At 37.0% G+C, this 20056-nt stretch overlaps 1 protein-coding gene across 2 annotated transcripts in view; it reads left to right on the top strand.

Moving 5' to 3' along the window:
- The window catches only part of uvrag (UV radiation resistance associated gene), a 119083-nt gene extending 99472 nt beyond the window's left edge, over window positions 1-19611 (top strand). Inside the window, exons 14-15 of one of the 2 annotated variants that reach the window (XM_051907868.1) lie at window positions 6908-6999; window positions 15614-19611. In XM_051907868.1, coding sequence (XP_051763828.1) covers window positions 6908-6999; window positions 15614-16307 — 786 coding nt within the window. In that variant the 3' untranslated portion in view covers window positions 16308-19611. Of the gene's footprint in view, window positions 1-1437; window positions 2846-6907; window positions 7000-15613 lie in introns of those variants that run through there. The other variant, XM_051907869.1, reaches the window with a different exon arrangement.
- Window positions 19612-20056: the final 445 nt, after the last annotated feature.

Below are 20056 nucleotides of genomic sequence, written 5' to 3'. Positions count from 1 at the left end.
CAGAGCCAAGGTTTGTCAAAAATTTCTTCCCTCATCAATTAGTTTACAAGGAACGGCCCTGTAAGAAGCCAAATCTGAGGAGAGATCTCTTTAAAAATGCTTCTCTTCAAGGTTAGAGCAAAGCCACCATTTTGTGGACCTCTCATCTTGTTCTCACCTTATTTCTCAAACGACAAGTCAATATATGAGCTTGAACTTTGTATACCTTCCATATAACATGAGAATAGGAAGTTAGACCATGACCAAAAACCTGATTAAGAACATCCAAAATATTGATAATTCATCACAGTCTTTGAGACACTTTGAGAGATGTGTCTTTGTATGTGTCTACGCCCATAGTTTGTTCCTGGCTTTTTTATATCTCTGACCTGGGTGGGTAACATAAGGAAAGCACCTGTGCCGACCCCTCCTAAGCACACTAATAGGGGACCATCCGGGGCCCCTGATTACCATCCCTTGGGGGGGCAAGAACTCGGCCAACCAGCAAAACCATTCCCCATGTCTATTTTTTACGAAACAGGGCAAGAAGGGAATATTCTCATCTATACCTAAAGGATTCAGTTTTTATTGTAATTTACTGCAAAAGCTCACTGCGTGGGTCCGAGATCTCTGGAGTTTGGATCCAGAGTTGCTATACGGCCATCTACGTTTGTAAAATTACTCCGCTGATGAAAAGTTATGGCCTTGCAGATTTCCGACCCTCCCAAGCATCTGCCTCACTGTGTTGTCAAGAGATTCTCTGCGCCCCTTTGCATTGAATTGATGTGACTTTTTTGATGACAAAACCCTCATCAACACGACCTCTGATATAATAAAAAGGCTTCATTTGGGACACAGTCTTCATATCCTGTGACGCTTCTAATTTCCCTCAAAAAATGAGAACCTCTTTAAGCCTTTAGTATGTAAGAAAATTGGCTGTGGCAGAAGTGGGGAAAAAACAGGGTGAAAGGGAAGAAAAGGGGAAAAACTGTTAATTTGAATACAGATGATGGAACACAAGTACAGCTGAGATTCCAGGTGTTGAGTTCATTTCTTTTAAATGTTTTTGTTATTTTGGGAATATATATACACAGTGGAGTTCAAAAGTCCACTTGTAAAATGTGCTGTCCCTTTTTTTTAATTATATTATATTATGTAATTATATTATATTGTTGTTATGTTGTATTATAATTCATTTTATTTTATTTTTTATATATTTTTATATATTTATGTAATTTTAACAATGTATAGTAAAATAGGGAATGCTGGTAGAAGCATCTCAAGTTTTCTAGTTAACGTCTTATGTTAACATCAAATTTTGACAGCCAAATGGAAAAAATTACTTTCTGCCATATGAATTTGCTATAGTGCCACATTTGCATGCTATTAAGTTTGACCAATATGTTAAAAATTTTCAAGTCATGACCCAACTCATTCCAGAGCTTCTCTTGTTACCAGGACATCAAGACATGTTCGTTTGCTGTAGTATCCCATGCACCTTTTCAAACCTGCACTTGGAAAACCACCTGTCTTTTATCCACAATCAATCTGGACATTTCATTTATGTGGCTATTCCCATCCATAGAAGAAATTCAAGAACCTTGGTTGAGTCGAGCTTGGAGAATGTGCGGTAGGAGTCTGGAGCACCTGGGTCAAGATGGAGACACAGCAGAAGAATGTTCCTATATCGTTTTCATTCATACACAGCATGCATCCACAACTTTATCGCTATTCTCAGATGACCTGATTCCAAAACCAGCATCAAAAACAAACAGAACACCTCAGGTCAAACAGCAACTGGAAAAGGCAAGAAGAAAGGCCTGTACACTGTTTGCTTTGAATTGTCATATCCGACAATTTTTTAAAACTTTTTTCAGTAGCTTTCACATACTTTCAAATGCCCCTGCACTATTATGTTTATCGAAATCCTCACCAAGGTTTTAAATCACAGCAGATGCCTCCGTCGTTACACTAACAACTCATTATTCACCCACAATTCACTTTGCTCTGTGTCTGTCAACACCCGCTTTGATTTAAAACTGTCTGCAGTGTGAAAAAGAAACTAAATATACTGTTGTGTTAGTCTCTCTCTTCTCTTTTGTACATTTTTAAATCTCTATTTGCGAGAGCCCCATGCTACCCGCTGCTCTGTTTGTTGCTTCAACTTGTCAGCAGGTCATGCTGTCTCTTTTAATTAAGACCGACGTGCCGATCCACACAGGGCAAAGTTCCACAAGATTCTCCTACTGTCTTTGCCGATAGCACGCTTTTCGTGTTCTGGATATTTATTTGTTTGTCCTTGAACTTAGGGAGGGGGAAAGGGCAGTTGTTTGCTTAAAAATACTTTATGTCCAGGTTTATACTATAATCTATCCCAGCTCTCTTTGCCAAAAGCAATTCACAAACGCTGCAACTCAAGCTAGGGTGTAATGCGAAGCACACAGGGGAAAGAGGAGCGCGCATACCTCCGTCACGCAGCACGCCAGCGCGGGGCTCGTGGGCCAGATGTGCTCGGCTCTTAAACATGTGTAGCAAAAATTGTAAGGATGAACAAAGGCAGTAATGAAATCAAATGTGCATGCCAAATGCCTTTGACTTGCAAGATTGCAGGAGCAGATTTCTTCCCGTAATGCATTGCTTTATAGGGGCAGGCTGCCCTAGGGAGTGGGTGGGTGATTATTAATGACTACTAGTTGAATTATTGACATGCTACTTGAGTTTTTTTTTTTTATGGTGTAAAACATATCTTTCCTTTTGTCTGTTTATGTGCTTGTATATGTGTGAATAAAAAGGGATTTTGTTGTTTATGTGATATGAGAAGGGTTGGCGTGCAGATGGAGGAGGCCATCACAATGGTACTCTAGGACACACACACACACTGACGCAAACCTACAGTCGAAACAATTGCGATTGTGCCCCTTTCAATCCAATGATGTCACCATTCCGCTCTTCCTTGAGCTTCCTATCAGGTTTCAGATCAGCACCCTTGGCTGCATTTCAGTTCTCAGTTTTGGAAGAATTACAATCCTTGAATGAATACACACACAATGCTCCGTTCCAAAACTAGTGAGATGCCTATAGAGATGGTATTTTAAGGCACCACGGGCCCGCTTCCAACGCAAAGACAGTCAAAATTTAAGCAAGTTAATTATGAACCTTTTTTTGGTTAAATGCTAAGGTAGCGCCACACATGTCCTTAACCTAAAAAAGATATCCCATGAAGCATTGTGATGAGCTCAGTGAAATAAATCCAAGATGGCAGATCAAAAAGATCAAAAATACAGTAAAAACAGAATTATTGTTAAATAATATGCTATTTTAAATAGTTGTTTTGTATTTTAATATAATTTAAAATGTAATTTATTCCTGTGATGACAAAACTGAATTTTCAGCATCATTACTCCAGTCTTCAGTGTCACATGATCCTTCAGAAATCATTCTAATATGCTGATTTCTTATTATTATCAATGTTGAAAACAGTTGTGCTGCTTAATATTTTTGTGGAAACTGTGATGCATTTATTTATTTATTAGGATTTTTTGATAAGTAGGAAGTTCAAAAGAACAGCATTTATTTGAAATACATTATATTACATTATGAACACTTTTTGATCAATTTAATGCACCCTCCTTTCAAAAAAAAAATCTGACCCCAATCTTTTGAGTGGCAATGTATCTGATTCAATTAATTAAACATAAAAAATTGTGATTAAAAGTGTATTTACAGTAGCTTTGTTCCAAAGCCTAGTGCGCTGCATGCTGCCTACTAAGGGAGCATTATAACCATCATGGAATCTCATACTTGACTGATTTGTAACCCTCTCAAAGCAACTCCACATGCCACGCAAATAGCACTTTGTGTTGAAGACTGATTCAGTAGAGCTTTATGTTTGCATTTCACTAAGCTTACAGAGTGATACTAATGAATATAAAAACACATTTACACTTACAAATATCTAATTTTTATTTTTCTAATTTTTACTGATGCTCTTCTACATTGAATGAAATATGTTTCCATTCAAGACTTCTTTGTGCTCATTGCACTCGAGGATTGTTTTTTACCGCGAAACTTGCTGCATTAAAATTTTTCCAGAGTTATCTTCTGCCTGCAAAGCTAGCATTTTTCAGGTTTTGCAACAGACCTATAGACTCCTCATCAGGGAAGCTCATCAGGCAAACCAATAATGATCGTCTTCATCACCACAGAGTGAAAGCCACGTTTCCCAGCATTAGTGACGGTTCGTAAAAACATTCACGCCGAGTCAACGCTTTACAAGGGGGTCGGATTGGATTGTGTGTTTGGCTGTTCAACCATGTCCGTCCTACTTCATTTTCAGTTTCACTTTTCTGGAAACTCTCACTGACTTTTGGGTTTAATCTAATCAGTATCTTTGTCAGAGAAACACTGAACAAATATGGTTTTAGGCAGTCGGCCAGGCATAAGTGGTACACCCCTTTCTGATTCTAATACGGAATGCTGTTGCTGTTGGCACATACTTCCAAAGTCCTTTTTTCCTTTTGGTCCACATGCGGATCCCAGCACATGGTCATCTGGTCAAAGCCAGAGGTGTACTTTTATCCATGAATGAATAAGGCTGTTAGTTCTGCGTGGAATTGACCATTTCATCACCAGTGGAGACTTGGAGCAGTGCCCTCTATAAAGAAACAAAAGGTAGATCCCAGGGGTCCTTTGTTGAAAAGAAACTACACACATTCACAGTGATGTCAAGTTGCTCTAGGGAGGCAAACAGAAATAGCACAATGAATACAAAGACTTGGGTATCGAAATGATGTTATACTGCATATTTGCACAATACACATGAGTGACAAATTTGCATCACATTAAGTTTGATAGTTTGTTGATGTTAAAACCATGTAATCCGAATGGATAGAAGTTTTTTATGCAATTCAAATACATAAATCTTTTTGAGTTTATATTGGTGCCATATCGGCAAATTTTAGGTTGAGTTTTACCATTTTGGTTGATAATGTATAAATATCTGTGGATAATTGTACATGCTCATTTCCCCCATTTCTGTCCAGTATTATGAAATAAACAGTCCTTTTTTGGCCTGTAGCAGAGCACTAGCGAACCAATGGAAATGGCTTTTGCTCCATGTTGTCATTGGTCTTCAACTACTCCATTTTCCAGAGTATTTCTGTCTCTCATTTTCTCTCTCACCCCTGGTATCCGTATTGGATTCTTGGCCTGTAGGAGTGTCATCGTGGCAGCAGTATCAGTTCTAATTGAAATCACATGCGGATCATCTGTCACAATGGTGTTATGATGATTGATCAGGTTTTATGAAGACATAAGGAGGGTGTTGCCATGCGGCCAGATAAACCAGATGTTTGTCAAGGAGTGTCCTTAATGCATTAGTTGCCCTTGAGACCTCATGCACTTCCTTTTCAATTAAAATAAATTGTCTGTTATAGTTGTGTTTCACCTCCAAGCCAAAAGGGGCGCTATGTTTTTTTTTTTTTTTTTTTTTAAATATTGTTTTTTGCTGTGCTACATGTTTAATTCTCGCTTACGATTCACATGTCTGATTGTTTGGATCTTGGCTCTTGGGAAAGCCACAGTCCAGGAAGGAAGTATGTTTTTTAAGGAGAGCAATAGAAAATCTTGCTTTTTGGTGTAGAGTTTTTTCTTTCATTCGTTCCAGATGTGTGCCATTTCTCTCTCTCACACTTCCTTTTTTCCTTATCTTTGTCTTTTCCCCTCCCACATCCCATCCCCATCTGTACACACACACGTGTTGTATTATTGTAGTGTGTGTTGGTGTTAGCATGTCAGAGAGCATTGATGGCCAGCGTATTAGACTGAGCGATTGTACTAAAGGGGAAAATAAAACGTTAGAGCTTGTTGGGTCTTCAATCTCGTAGATCAGTCTCATATTTTCTTTGACACAACATCTCTTTCTCTTACTCTTTCTTTCTGTCAAGGTATCTCTTCAATAGCTCTCCCCTGTCTTGTTTTCCTCTATAAAAGAGTCTAAAACAGTAGAATTAGGTGAATATAAATACATATAATAGTGCTGTGTTGTGTTATGGCAGAGTTTTTTTTTATTTTATTTTTTTATTTTTACTAAAGCCAGTGGCTTACAAGGCTATAACTGTTTGAGATTGTCATGTGAGTATAACTCCACTTTTTTATGTCTAACTATCTAGTCTGCCTTACTATCATGTAGCCAGAACTTGAATTAAACGACTGCCGTTTAGGGCGGGGATCTGTCATAAATATAAATTATTTATTATATTATTAATTATATTTATTTATTATTAATTATTTATTATATTTATATATTAATAATATTATTTATTGTATTATTTATTATATTTTTTAATAATTATTAATTATATTTATATATTATATTTTATATATTTTAAATTATTTTATAATAAATATTTATTAATTATACATATAGGAAATAAATTTTATAGTAAATATGTATTAATTATATAAAATTATATTATAATAAATATTTATTTTAAATTATTTCATTTGGTTGCTTTACTGCTCAGTAATAATGTGTCAATTTTGGTTCTGAGTGGTTCTAGGCAGTCTGTGAATGTACCTAAACAGCTCTAGGACTGCTTTCACTCTCTTTTTTATGATCCCATCCCATCTTTATTAAATATTAATTTGAAACTTAAGAGAACCAGGAGCTGGTTAACGTCTCCTGTCAGTGGTTCTGCAGCATGCAGACTAAATATCTTAAACATCTGCAGATGTAAATCCTTTGTGTGTGTGTGTGTGTGTGTGTGTGTGTGTACAGTATGTTCACCTGTGGGGTAATGAATTAACCTGCTGCACTAGCTGATGGCATGATGCCCAGGTAATGCCATATAGTGATCGTATGCTCATCGTTCAGAAAGGTGATGATGGTTGTAACAAACAAATTTCCTCTGTGTTTCTCATTATACAGTTGAGGTACCAGCATGGGCTCTCCACCCCAGATCTGCGTCAGACTTTACCCAACCTCAAAAACTTCCTAGAGCATGGACTACTTGTAAGATGGTGAGTTATAACATTGTTAATGGCGTTTGCTAAACTATGGACATGAAGCATACCTCAATTTGTGATCAGACTTATTATTTTTATGTGGTGGGTGATAAAACTGGCAAAAAATATAGACTGATTTTGATTGAGGGACCCAAGCCATATCTAGTGACTAGAATGTTATTTTCACTTGGCAGTAACTTGGCAACTACTATGGGTTTTTATTTTTTTATTTATTTTTTTTATCTTTGAAGAGCACTGACTTTTTTTCTTATATTTGTTTTTATAATTCTTATTTTTCTATAGAAAATGTAAAAATATTCATAACATGAATATGTATTTTCATATTTTCTTTTTGTGTACTAATATTTCTCAGAAAATGTAAAAATATTTTATTTATATTTTTTTCATATTGTCTTATTTTTTCACAGAAATTTTTAAAAAATCATAATTTTTTTTCAAATTTTTACTCATATTTTTCCTGAAAATGTAAAAAAAATCTTTATATTTATTTTTCATGTTTCTTTACATATTTATAGTCATATTTTCCCAAGAAAATGTCGAATATTATATTCATATTTATTTTCAGAAAATGTAAAAATCTTGTTTTTATTCGTGTTTAGCAAGAAGCTATATTTATGATTCTGTTCTCAAACTGGTAAATCATTTTAGCATTAGTTTGGGGTCTAAAAGGTTTATAAACAGTACGCTGTAAGCTTTCTAAATCTGGTGTCTGTTGATATGCACTGTGATAAACCACTGTAGTAACCTTGCCAGCTTTAGAAAGCAACAAAATTAGCATTTTCACAACAATGATGATAAAAATTCCCAAGTGTATCTCTTTTAAAACCAATGGCAGTCAAAAACACACTCTTAAAAAAAGCCTGCTTTTGATCTCTCCAGCTCTTTCTTGGTTCAGTGATAGGCAAACCATCTATCTGAACGTTAATTTAATAATCTGTGTTTTGAAAGGAAGGAGGCCAGCGTAAGTAAAACGCTTCACAACCCCCCCCCCCCCCCCCCCAAGTAATGTTTAATGGATTGTGGAAATGCTTAAGATGGAACAGATGAAAGTATGACCTTTTGACCTTTTGAACCGTACAGAGTGGCAGGAAGTAAAGGAGGAAGTGGAAGTCCGGTGAACCGGTGGTTGCGCTGCATGGCTAAACGGACCTGGAGGGCTGTCGTGTTGACTCGACGGTACGCTTAGAACCGTGAAAGAGCAGTTTCCGTCTCCCCCGGGGAGGGGGACCGTATATACACAAACATAAAACTGCAGAATATTCCTTTTGACATCTTCCTCATACAGCCCCGCAGCCGTAAACCATAACTTACAGCACATCGAGACCCTCTTAGAGTCATGTTACGTTATACAATGTGGCTTTCTGCAAGCGTTGACGCCTGAGTGAGTCAAACAGGAGGTCTAGACTCAGTTCTCCAGCGCTGGATGCAACTCTCTGGATCCAGAGCTGAAATATGAAATATAGAGTAAATGGATTCTTTTATTTTCTGTTTGTTGCAGGCTACTTTTATTACCCTTGCATTCACTTCCTTTCCTACACTCCCTCCTCTCTTAGTTTAGATAATGTTTCCAGGGCAGGGGCCAGAGATGTGAATTATCGGCGCATAAAAATCTGCATCAGGGCAGCTGCAGGAGTTCCTTTGAGGGAAAAAGAAGGGGACAGAGAAAGCATGGGAAAAAATGGGAATGGTGGAAGTACTGCACAGGTGTACCATGGGAACTTATGCGGATTCAGAGGAGCACATTTTGGGAAAATATGGAGATTTATTTTGCCCTTCTTCCTTAATCTCAATAGACGTTTATATAGTAAAAGGAGATGGTGGACTTTTCGAGACAGGCTTAATGAAATTGTTTGATCTGTTCAAATTTGTTATAAAAGATGACAGGGTCTGAACACACACAGACCCGCTGAGTGTGTTCAGGAGTTTTGCATATCGCATGTCTAACAACTGAATTTCTGAACAGGGGTTATTAATATTTGATTGTTTGACAGAACCGTTGGCTCAGATTGCTGGACTCAGCATGCGTTTCAGCTCGATTTACAGACTGGATGATAAAGTATATATTTTTTTCAGGGAAAACTACCTTGTTCTAAGTTTTTGGAATACACAATTTGAGATGCCAAGTCAGGTAACCTAATATGATGTTACCTAGGACCTCAACACTGTGTTCCAATTGTTGGAATTTCCAACTTCCTATTTGGGAAAAAATGCAGCTGAACTCCACTTAAAGTTGGACTAAATTTTTCCAACTTGGAAACTCTAGGAAACAAATTTGGCTGAGTTGCGTGTATTTGATGACATAATTGTGGCGGCAACAAAGGAGATATATGGTAAATGGTGACTTAAAATGATAAAAAATAAAATAAAATATATCAATTACTCAAGTTCCTACATTATAGAGCTTATTTTGCGAGAGAATTTAAAACACGGTAAATGATTAACTTTTAATAGATGTACAGTGAAGCATCTAGCGATGATAATGATGATTTGCCCTCTTTCACTTCACCCATGAGCATTAATGGTAAGAGATCTAAAAAAAGAAAGATCCCACATGTGACTTGATTTTGTCACATTAAAGACAGGATGAAACAGAAGTTGCGATAGTCTTTTTCTTTCCTATTACGATGTATATCTGAGTGAAACAGCTTCTTGAACAAGAAAAAAAAAATCTTTTTATCCATCTGTAATTGATTGGATCGCCAGATCATTGTGGTTTGCTATTGGTCGATCTCATGTGAGTGGCAGGTTGTCCCGCCCTCACACCAGTAAACACGTCATCAGAGAAGGGAAGAGATGTTGCTGCAAATGGGAGGGAAAGTTATTTTGAATAAAGATTATGTGCACACATAATTTATAATTAACACTGCAGTATTATATAAAAAAAAAAAAAAATTGTCAATTTGATTTCATAGTGACTTGTCACATTAAATAATGTTTGCTCAAATTAAAGTCTGTTAGAAATGGCTGACCAACAAAGCCCATTCGGAATCTGTGGACTTTGCGTTTTCTGCACTGACTTGGAGGAAAAATGTAGAACTTTGTAAATGACAGGCGCTCCATTTATTGAGCATTCTGTGGGTGCAAATAGTATGCAGATTGTGCCATATCTTTTAGTTTTGTCTAAAATGTTAACATTGCAGAGTCCTGTCGAACAAGCTCAGTCTGATTATCTCACATCTCTAACTGATCCTTTCACCATCCACTTGCTTTTTCCCATTCAAACACTGATTGTCAGGGAGATTCAGTCTTCGCTGCCTTCATCTGGAGCCATAATCAGTCTCATGCGTTCTAGCGGTTTCCAGTTGGAGCGTGAACAGTCTGAGATGCCAAGTGGGGAAGAAGAGCAAAACGATGAGAGAAAAAGTCCAACAGTGGATGGAGTATAAGAAGAAACCGAGAGCGAAGATGGTGAAAGGCAGACGGGGGGTGCAAGACATGGTGCCGCTGTGTTAATGACGTGTCCTGCCGAGTTCAAACCGAATATGCGAAACATTCTCTTATTTATGGCACAGGACTCTGGCAGCGCTTTAGAGGTCCTGCAGCCCCACTGTGGAGCTCTTAAGAGCGGGTAAAGACAGGGAGGCGCAGGGGGGAATGTGGAAGTGAAGGGGCTTGATGTGACTCAACACCCCAGGATGGAAACTCTAGGGTGGGGTTTGAAGTTCTGAAGAACCCCTTGCAACACTAACAAACCATAAATCTTTACCTTTTTATCTTTTTCAACCCTTCTTATTTTTGTTTTTTTATTGGTTTGGTTTAAATCTAAACCCACCCACCCAATTTAGCCAAAATCACAAGCTCCACCCATCTACACTAAGTTGTGTAACTTGGCGCCATAGTTGGAAAGATTCAGGTGGATTCTTTTCCATCCGTATGGGAACATGATTCATCAAGCGACTGTTTTATTATACATTTTCACAACAAGCGTTTGCTAATCCAGTATATAAATGGCTGTCAAATAGTTTGAAGGAAGGCCTGATTCATAACAAACAATGTTTTTGGATGTCCACCCATAGTAATCCCTTAATCCTGGGTACACTTAGAAATATAGGTCCTTTCGATGTTAAAATACTTTCTCTTATGCCAGCTTAATGTGCAAAGACAACTATAAGCTAGCCAATCTTGGTTGAAACACAGGTGTCTCAAATAAAATTATAAATTTATATACAATGTATATATGGGTCAATGACATGACGGGTCTTTTTTTTTTTTTTGTCCATAGGCCTTAATAATAATAAAAAACAAAGATATGACATCCAAAGTATGTAAGGTAGTACAACTAGATCTCTTTTATTGAATCCAAAAGGTTTTAATATAAAGGTATTTTAAAGATTTTGAAGTGTCAAAAGGTCATTCGGTTTAACCGTCCAAAGGCAAAAATTTAGTACAAAAATTTGTACTAAATATAAAATGTTTGATTGTCCTTTTGCTAGCAAGCTAACTAGCTAGATATCAGCCCGTTAGAATTGTTTGAAAATATCGTCATTCGCTATAATCAAAAGTGTCATTCAGTAAAACCGAAATTTTGGTTAAACCGAATGACTTTTTTAGTGAAAAATTTTGTCCATCTTGTACAATAATGACAAAAGCAGTGTTAATAGATTATAATCTCATTGGTAACTCTTAATAATACTTCAAAATGAATTATATCTCCATTATATTTTTTTTTTACACTTTTAAAAACCTTATTTGTCAGTGACCCATATACACACTCACACACACGTAATAATATAATGTGTGCGTGTACATATATATATATATATATATATATATAATACTATATAATTATAAAATATAATGGTTAATTCAATTTTTAAATATTTTTTTAGTTTTATATAATTTGTTATAAATCTATGTTTTTGTTCATATTTTCTCCCAGTGTTTTCTCCTCCCTTTTTTCCTTTTCATTTTACTTCAGTTGCTGCTCACAAACAAAGTTATAGGCACTGAATCAGAGCGAAGAACTCTTGGAACTGTCCAGATAGATTTGCACAGTGGGATGAAGCTGTCTCTGTGGATAACATACTGATAGGTGTTTGTACTCACATCTGGTGGAGCGTTCCTCCATAATTCCATCAGAATTCCTCTATTCCTTTATTTTTCACAATCTCACAGCCATCTCGCCAATAAAGCATTCCAAGCAGACCCCGGTCTCCATGACAACTTTGGCCATCATCCTTAGTTGCCGGAAACAATCTCCATAAAATCTCCAATCTCCATAACATGCAGGATGTGTGATCATTCCTGTCATCATTTTGAAGAGTCATTACTGTTGCATATCTAGACCCGGGAATACAGGAAACAATTTGTCGCCCCCATAAACAATACATTTTTATGTCAATAGGTAAATTAGCGCAAAGGCATTTGTGTGATGCTGCTTGACTCTGAATGAAGGCCAGCCCTTCTATAATCTGAAAAAGATGCTTCTCTCAGTTTCTTGGATCCGAAAAACAAACAGAAAATGTCATTTTACATTTTCCTAGTCATACCCTCAAATGAATGAAGGAATGCTGCTCCACTTGCTTGCAAAATTCTATTTTCTAATTGAAATTACTATTTTTGATTACAATATAAAAGGAAATAAATGACAATTAAATCTACAATTATGTTATTGTAATTAAATAATTGTCAATTATAATAATGGTCAAATATATTATTATAATTATATAATTGCCTATTTGAAAAATAACTCTCTCTCTCTCTATATATATATATATATATATATAATGATATTTTTATGATTATTATTATCTGTATGTCTGCATGTATTTTGTTAGTATGCTATTATGCGGACATATGTGCTGGGCCATTAATGTAATTCAGTATATCCATGTCTGTAGGAGAGGTGTAAGGTCTTAAGCAAACATTATTCGAACTATCTTTATTTACAGTCATCCTGCATTTATTTTCGCTTCTCACCCAACCGTGGAGAATTCGTGGTTTCCCAAATTCCTCCTGGGTAGTTAGAGTCTGTTTCTCGTTCCAGAGTCTGTTTCACTAGAAATACACACCTCTGCCGTCGTTATTCTTCCGCAGCCCCTCCGGTTCGCTCCCGGACCACCACCCATCCTCACACAGGAAGCTCTGAGATAGGTTCCCTCTCCCTGCCAATGCTCTGCTCTTGGAGGGAGGGGTGAGGACTGCCTAATTGGTCCATATTAAGAGCCAAGTTTAAGTCCAACAGAAAAAAATGTGCTGCATGAAAAATATTATGATGGTTCTGGGAGATCAGTCTGGCATGCTTGAGTGCAAATAGCCCCCTCTTCTTCTGCCCTGACTCAACCGCACAGGCGATCTTTAGCCCCACACCATCCACCAGCACACACCGGCCCCATGCTCTTGATTAAGGGTTGTGGTTTGACACATGTTTAGAGGAACTCATTTATAAGGGGAAGCACAGTGTAACAAATAGCCTCCTGCTCCAAACAAAAAATGCTTTATTTTTCCCTGCTAGGGGGGTATGACGTCTAAACACTTGGCTAGATGGAGCCCATATGTTTTACATATCTACATAACGCATGCATAAGTTGGTGTTTTGTGGCTGTTATAGACAGTATTTAAGGGCTAATGAGATATTTTAAAATATATAGCTTTTTATTATAATATGTAGTCATATATATAAATTATATTAGTCTGAGAGATGGAGTTCAACGACTCGTTTCCACAATCAGAGGTCGTCATTATTTGCCCATAGCAGACACGTTTTTGAACGCCACCCTAATGCTTTGCAGATACATCTGACTGCTGTTTTGAAATGCTATGGTTTTGCTCGCAGTACCATTTCATTTGGAACGTCTCTCTCAATTTCACATCTGAAAACTGGATCTAATTACGTGCCGAACGGTCTGAGCGCAAGAAGAATCATTTGGGAAATCGAATATACGGTACAAGCCACGCTATGGCCAACCATTAGATGTTTGTTTTCAGTGAACTGATGAGGAATTTGTGAGCATGTTTCTTTGCTTATTCTTGGTAATAAAATTCATTGCTGCGGTTGGACAACATTAAAGCTGCTATGTAGCAATGCAGCCTGTCCAGACACACAGGAATCAAACCGCATATCTCTCCACCACTCATACTGTGCGGCTTTGAGTAAATATCCTCACTGCCGTATTAAAGACACACAAACATATGGACAAAAAAAGATTACATTATATACTCTTTATATCGCCCTCAATTTAGAAAAAAATTCAACGTGAAAGAACACTATACATCCTTAAACATTTCAAACAATAAAATGCCAAATTGTTGTCACATGACCTCATTACAGTATATTACATTTCAACGAGTGGCATCCAGTTGTCATTTCAGAAATAAAGCAGTTTCTTTACATTTTTTAAAATCAATTTTTGTGTAAAAAAAAAAAAAAAAAAAAAAAAAAATCTATTTTTTTTTTATCTCACAAGCACATGGAAAGTCAATTTAAATGCATTGCATTGTGGGATAGAGTATACAGCTCATGCCTTCATTTTATGTGAGTTTTAAAGGAATAGTTTACCCAAAAATAAAAAAAACTTCTGTCATTTATTCACCCTCAAGTTGTTCCAAACCTGTATGAATTTCTTTCTTCTTTTGAACATAAAAGAAGATATTTTAAAGAATGTTGGTAACCAAACAGTTAATGGTAGCCACAGGTACATTACCATTCATAAGTTTATCGTTGGTAAGTTTTTTTTTTTTTGTTTGTTTTTTTTTATATAAATGTTTTTGTTAGAAACTTAGACTCACAAAGGCTGCATTTATTTGATCAAAAATATAGTAAAAACAGTAATAATGTGAAATATTATTGCAATTTAAAATATCTGTTTTCTATTTCAATATATTTATAATGTAATTTATTCCAGTGATAGCAAAGATGATTTTTCAGCATCATTATTCCAGTCTTCAGTGTCACATGATCCTTCAGAAATCATTCTAATATGCTGATTTGGTGCCCAAGAAACATTTATTATTATTATCAAAGTTGAAAACAGTTGTGCTGCTTAATATTATTGTAAGAAATATGATACTTTTTTCATGATTCTTTGATTAATAGAAATTCTGTATTTAAAAAGAAATATTTTGTAACATTATAAATGCTTGAAATTTTACAAACCCCAAACTTTTAAATGTATCTATAGGGTTCTTTTACCTTGATTTTGACATACTGTTCTGTTGTTGTTGTTGTTCTTGTTAACGTAAGATAATCTGTTTTTTCATGTGCATGGTGCTACTTTTATAACTTTGCAGCTTGTTTCAGCTCTCTGTGAAAGCTCCTTGTGAAGGATGACTAATCCTATACAATTGTTTTACTTTCTAGACGTCATATTTCAGATGATGTATGTAGTCCAACAGCTGTGTGTGTTTTAGGGGGGTGCGAGTGTATTTGTTTGAGTGCGTGTGTGAGGTTGAGGATCAGAGACTCTGGCTGAGCTCTCCCAGGCTCTGGATGTGTGTAAATGAATTATGAGATGATCCATCAGCAACAAAGAGCTCCACTGACATCAGCATCTTCACACTCTTGAGTTTCTTTCCTATCTCTCGATTTCTTGCTCTCTCGATTCTGAAGCGAATTAAAGGTGATTGAATATCATAACCATGTGCCTCTGTTTCTGTTCTTCTCTCTCAGTGATAGGCACCATGTCTCCATGTCCATCCCTGTCCCTCTGAAGTCTCATCTCAGCGTTTCCACCGCATCCGAAGTGGGATTTCCGACCCTCTCCGGTTCCCCTGAGCGCGACGTCCAGAAGCGGTCTGGCTCAGATCCAGATAAACAGAAATTCCGAACCCCTCCGCCTAGTTACAACACGGCCATGGCTCATCCTGATCCCATGACCACTCCGGAGATTCCATCAGCGCCGTCCACAGAGATTGCGAGCGTGGAAGTAGGTAAGACTGTAGAAACACATGAGGATGGAGAGACTGTGTCCGAGGCACATATGGAGAAACCTCTGGAAGTACCTACAGACTCCGCACCTCAGCACCCAGGGGCCATGAACGGCTCGGCCGTGCCCAGCGGGGGTATGGGATTGGGTGTTGCGAGTGGAGGCGAGCTGTGCTGCTCCGTAGAGCAGGCGGAGGAGATTATGGGCACTGAAGCCACAGGGCTGGGATTGGGACTAGGATTAGGGTTGGGATTGGGAGGCGGCGCCAGACTGGATGATTACCCATGCATCCCGGTGGAGCACGCCATTGCGGTCGAGTGCGACGAACAGGTTTTGGGAGAATTCGACGCCGCTGGGATTGAGGAAGTCTCGCGGCGCATCTATGCACTAGAGAACATGTCTAGCTTCCGACGGCCTCGGAAGAACTCGGAAAAATAACTGGTATACAGGACGTGGCCCTGGAAAAAACGGGTCAGAGGGTGACAGGTGTCCAAGTTGATTGGTGTCTTAAGGCTGAGCCTGTGTAATATTTCACCCTGACTGCAACAAGTATAGACATTACATAAAGAAATATATTATTAATAATATTGTTATAATAATTATTAATATTATTAGGAAATATCTGGAATATTGACCAATTTGCACTTCTCAAAGCATTTCTATAATCCTTTAAAGTGAAATAAAGAGAATGTTTGTGGTTGAAATGCGTGCTGGGCATCTTTCTCGGTGTATGGATTCGCAGTCTTAATGGGATAGTTCACCCAGAAATGAAAATTCTGTCATCTTTTATTCACCCTCATGTCGTTCCAAATCTGTGACTTTTATTCCTTTGTGGAATACAAAAGAAGATATTTAGAAGAACTGTTTTGGTCCATACAATAAAAGTCAACTGGATTCATCCAAAGGTCTTTTGGACCCAGTGTTGCGATCTTGTCACCTTTTGGTGAAAGGTGTGATTCGTTTGACTCAGCACAGAACAGAATTGACTTAGCACAGAATTTAGCCATGAACATGAGTATTGTAATTTTACTGTTGTTTTGTAAAATAAAATAATAATTATTATTTGTAGTAAATCATGGAAATGAACCATTAATTCATGGCTACGTAATATATTTCTTTATTAGTTTGTTTAATTTGTAGAGTTTAATTTATTAAAATAAAAATATTTAAATAGCAATAATAAAATGTATTATTATTATATATTCATTTTGAATGGCTCCCAAAAAACAACAGTGTGAATGTGGCCTGAGTCAACTGAAGTAGAGATTAAAAAAATAAAAATACTTATAGTCTATGTTGAGTTTTTCTTTTATATCCTCATGCTCAAGCTAATATTGATCCACAAGCTAATATAAAAAAAATATATATATTACTTTTCTTCTTTTGTGTTCCAAAGAAAAAGTCATGCAGGTCTGGAACAACATAATGGTGATTAAAGGTACAATATGTAAGATTTTTGGATTAAAATATTGACTTGTGTACTTACATTATCCCAATGTTTCCAAGAATGTTTAAATCCAGAGAAATAAGCAATTTTAACCAGAACACTGACCGTGTCCATGCGTCGCCTATCAATGACAATGACCCTTGATTTCTGAAGAAACCATGGAAACACTAAAGACGCTTTAATATATTATGTGTTTTATTAGACAGGTGATCAACTGTTTGGATACATTCATCGACAGAAAGCTAATCATTGTTATATAGCTCAACACAGTAAGTCTTATTGTTTAAATCTCATTTTCTTGATTTACAGTGAGTACCATGTTTTACCATGCCTAATATCCATCTAGCTATCGATCTAGAAGTGTCTCATAGTAGCCGCTGAGCGAACGCAGAGTAGCACTACAACAACTTTCAACACACAAATGTATCTAATATGATAAAACAACACCGCGTTACCCCACATATGCATGACTGGAAGAAGCGGAATCGGCGACTGTGGCATAATAAAAGTCCCTCTGCTCTCAAGACGTGTGTCGCGCTCGTCTCTCATTAGCAATCGCTCCAGCGGCCTCTTTTCTGCTCTCACAGCACTCGGCCCTGCTCTGCTTCATACTACAGTAACGTTAATAATCTCATCCATGAACATGATTTCCTGTCCCGATTCTTTTCCACCAACTGTAGGCATGAAGACAACACCTCACATGATTCCGAGTCATCAAGCTACAGCTTTGTTTTGAATAAGCGACCTCTAAAAGCAGAAATTTACATACTGTGCTTTTAAATTATGACAGAATTTTCATTTTTGGGTGAACTATCCTTTTAAATACCACACAGTGTTACAGCGGGAGCTCTGGTGCACCAGGACCAACCTGAGAGCAAAGCCTGATACATACCAGGCCGTGCATCAGGAGGAATGGCTGTTGGTCTGGGTGGGCGGAAAGGGCGAGGAATGTCTGTGTGCCAATGACACCCTTTCTCATGCTGCACACCCGAGTCCTGCTTCCAGAAAAAGAAAAACATGCACGCACATATTGCGCAAATCAGTTTTTTTCTCAGTCTGACCATTGTAAGACCTTGTATTCTCTCTGATTTATTCACCCAGAATTATAAAATCCTGACAGCTGTGCTTCACAGTTTGATGCCGTGTCAACACTGGATGTGAGTGGCACATCACCACATAACAAAACTCAATAGCTCCTATTATAACCAACAAATCTGTCTACACTTGAAATGATCATTGTTGTTGGCCCGTTTCTTTTTTTGCACCCAATTCTCAAGGGGTTTTTTTTCTCTAAAAAATCTTTTTGTTACAGGCTTTTTGCCTGTTTTTTTGTTTTGTTTTTTGTGTGCCACTCCAGCTTTATTTTTCCAATCCATCTATAATAAAATTGAATCTAAATAAACTGTTTTTTAACCATATAAATGAGCAGTTGTAACATTATGTATAAAATTGGTTTTTTCTTCTAAAATAATGTATACAAAGTGAAATGGCATACCTATGTGGAAACGTGACATCAGTCACTTCAAGTATAGACATGGTGTAAAAAATCTAGATTACCATAAGCTTAAACAACAGTTTAGGCCAAACCTTCAGGGTTGCGAGGTCTTTATTCCAAAATGAACTTTTTCCTTGAAGGTGCTTTAATGTCAATGATCTTTCCCACTGTATACAGTTATTCAGCTATCAGACAAACCAAAATACAAATGATGTGCACTGCATACTGTTGAAGAGGAGCAGGATGGCCGTTCCTCTGCATTTACTGCAATTCTTCTTCTTTTTTTTTTTTGTCTTGATTATGGCGTTAATCCTCATTGTTTCGTGTTGCACACTACTCTTCAATGTAATTTCCTCTAAAAACAATATTCATCCATCCGCACAAGTTTCAAAAGCCATTTGTGTGTGTGTTTTTCCCCAAGCAGTATTCTATACTTATATTTATATTTTGGTGTCCTTTATTCTAATCTGCTTTTCAGGTATACACAAGAGTCTGATCCTCTTCCATAAGAATCACATCATGAATGTAATAAACACTCAACAAAGGACTAGTAATGGATTAGTAATGGTTGACTTTTACATCAGGAAGGACTAGTAATGGTTGACTTTTACATCATTTCATCCTGGCCTGAAACCCTTGTTTGATTTCCTGTCTCTTGTAGATTTTCCTTGAATGACTGTTGATACATGATGTATTTAAGACAAATACAAAGAAATTTGTTTCCATAAATTGCTGTGACACTGTACATATACTTTTGTATGAAAGGTGTTTTATTATTAAAGATCAGTTTAATGATATGACTTTGAGCATTTCAAGTTTTTCATTCTTTTTTAATTCTTCTTTTAAATCTTGTCTTGTGAGATATATAGTTCATTCATAAAAACCGAGCGCAGATCGGTTCTTCTAACACTATGGCATTAGCCAATCAGACGTACCTCCTAATCCACTTAACCATATATTTTGTACCCTAGCCTGCGATTATAAAAAAAAAATGCTGTTTACCCTTCCTCCTCCCCAGCACCACCTGTAGAGATCTGCTGCAGGAGATTCTTATATGTTTTCTTGCAGCAGCATGCCCTTTATGTATGTTATTTTAACTAAGCTGAACAAATCATTGCATTTGCTCAGCAGCAGCAGCGTAGCAGATCTTGTCCGGCAAAATGTACATTCTATGCCGTATGCCAATAAATGCTGGTTAAAAAAAAATTCACTCTGAGAGTTGTCATGACTAAAAATATATATGCA

The sequence above is a fragment of the Ctenopharyngodon idella genome, chromosome 10 (assembly GCF_019924925.1).
Source record: "Ctenopharyngodon idella isolate HZGC_01 chromosome 10, HZGC01, whole genome shotgun sequence".
Taxonomy (NCBI): domain Eukaryota; kingdom Metazoa; phylum Chordata; class Actinopteri; order Cypriniformes; family Xenocyprididae; genus Ctenopharyngodon; species Ctenopharyngodon idella.
This window is presented reverse-complemented; position numbering and strand designations above follow the sequence as displayed.